Source organism: Aplysia californica, unplaced genomic scaffold (genome assembly GCF_000002075.1).
Source record: "Aplysia californica isolate F4 #8 unplaced genomic scaffold, AplCal3.0 scaffold00514, whole genome shotgun sequence".
Classification (NCBI taxonomy): Eukaryota; Metazoa; Mollusca; class Gastropoda; order Aplysiida; family Aplysiidae; genus Aplysia; species Aplysia californica.
In genome coordinates this window covers 350,261-351,709 of record NW_004797784.1, presented here as the reverse complement: position 1 = coordinate 351,709, position 1,449 = coordinate 350,261, and the positions used below count along the sequence as shown (strand labels likewise).

General features: G+C 37.5%; 1 protein-coding gene across 1 annotated transcript in view; it reads right to left on the bottom strand.

Moving 5' to 3' along the window:
• LOC101855442 (solute carrier family 13 member 5) overlaps positions 1–1,449 on the bottom strand; it is a gene marked incomplete at its 3' end in the record, with an annotated part of 25,747 nt that overhangs the window by 10,814 nt on the left and 13,484 nt on the right. Inside the window, 1 exon segment of the mRNA XM_013086859.1 lies at positions 967–1,072. Coding sequence (XP_012942313.1) covers positions 967–1,072 — 106 coding nt within the window.

The following is a 1,449-nucleotide window of genomic DNA, read 5'->3' as shown; positions in this document are numbered from 1 at the left end:
CACACACACACACACACACACACATACATACTTACACATACTCACACATACACATACTCTCTAACACACACACATACATGCACATACACACACATACACAATCACACAAGAACAAAAACGCATACTCATAGTTGAACACACAATCACGAATAAAAACACACAAATGAGCACACACTTGAGGCTCTCTTCGACCATACACTAAAGGTATCAAGGGTGTTCCCTGGAGTAACTATAATGACTCACAACACTTTGTGACATACGACACTCTAGAGATTTCTATGATGACACACTAGAAGTATCAATGACCACACACCATAGATACCTATGACGACACACTACATATATTAACGACTAAACACTAGAGATGTCTAGGGTGTTACCTAGTTGTTTTTAAACACCTCCACGCTCTCGGCAAACGCAGTCCTCTTCCTGCCTTCATTGGCAACTTTTTACACAACATTTCTTTCCGGATTCTTGTCAAATCTTCTTTTTCCAAGCCTCAACAGCAGGTGGAAGGTGTTACCCAGGAGAGCAACTTTTCTCCTCTCTTCTTTAAAATTGAAATAAACTCCATCATTAACTCCCTCCAAAACAATATATACAGCTCGTTATACGTTGCCGACTTTCTGATATGCCACGGATCAAGAATTAATCCTCAAGTAAAACTTGTGGAAAGACAGCTACAGAAACTATTGTTCATACTTGACAAGTGGGCAAGTTTGTTTATAAAATGTGTCATGTAAATAGTGATATTTTAAGTATGTAAACGAAAGGTTTTTTTTAGAGAATTTTACCTTAAATTTTAAAATCTAACTATTTCGACTTCACCGGACTGCAAACTAACGTGAAAACAACGAACTTGAGTTTCGTGCACTCACATAGCCTTTTGCAGTTATAAAAACCGTAAAACTATTACCAAACTCAAACTGACAATGGCACTCAATACTACAGCACTTTTTGACTTACGGCGCATTTGAGCTATCCACGACGCTTCCATTTGTCTTGTCATCGACCTCATGAGATTTCCCCTGGTCATCCGACGCCGCCACATTCGACTCCACATCCTCGATGGCTGCAGAGAAAACCATACTTGAGGGTGCTCTTCAAATCTTGGTTTTTTTAAATTGGTTTTATCACCAAATGATAACAACAATGACACAGCAATAAACTGGAACACCAGCACTCCGGCAAGATGCTCAAATGTTCTAAGCTCAGAAAGGATTTTTTAACAGGAGAGAGTAAACAAACTGCTTCATTCTTTTAATAATCATACTTACATCTTATTACTTTTCTTGCTTTTATTTAACAACATTTGGAATTTATAATAATAATAAATAATAAATTGCATCTATATAGCGCACTTCCACAAAGAAGTACCCAATGCGCTGTACAATAATACAAAGAACATATGAAGCGCACAGCTCATAATAGTAATCCTCTTTTCTCTCT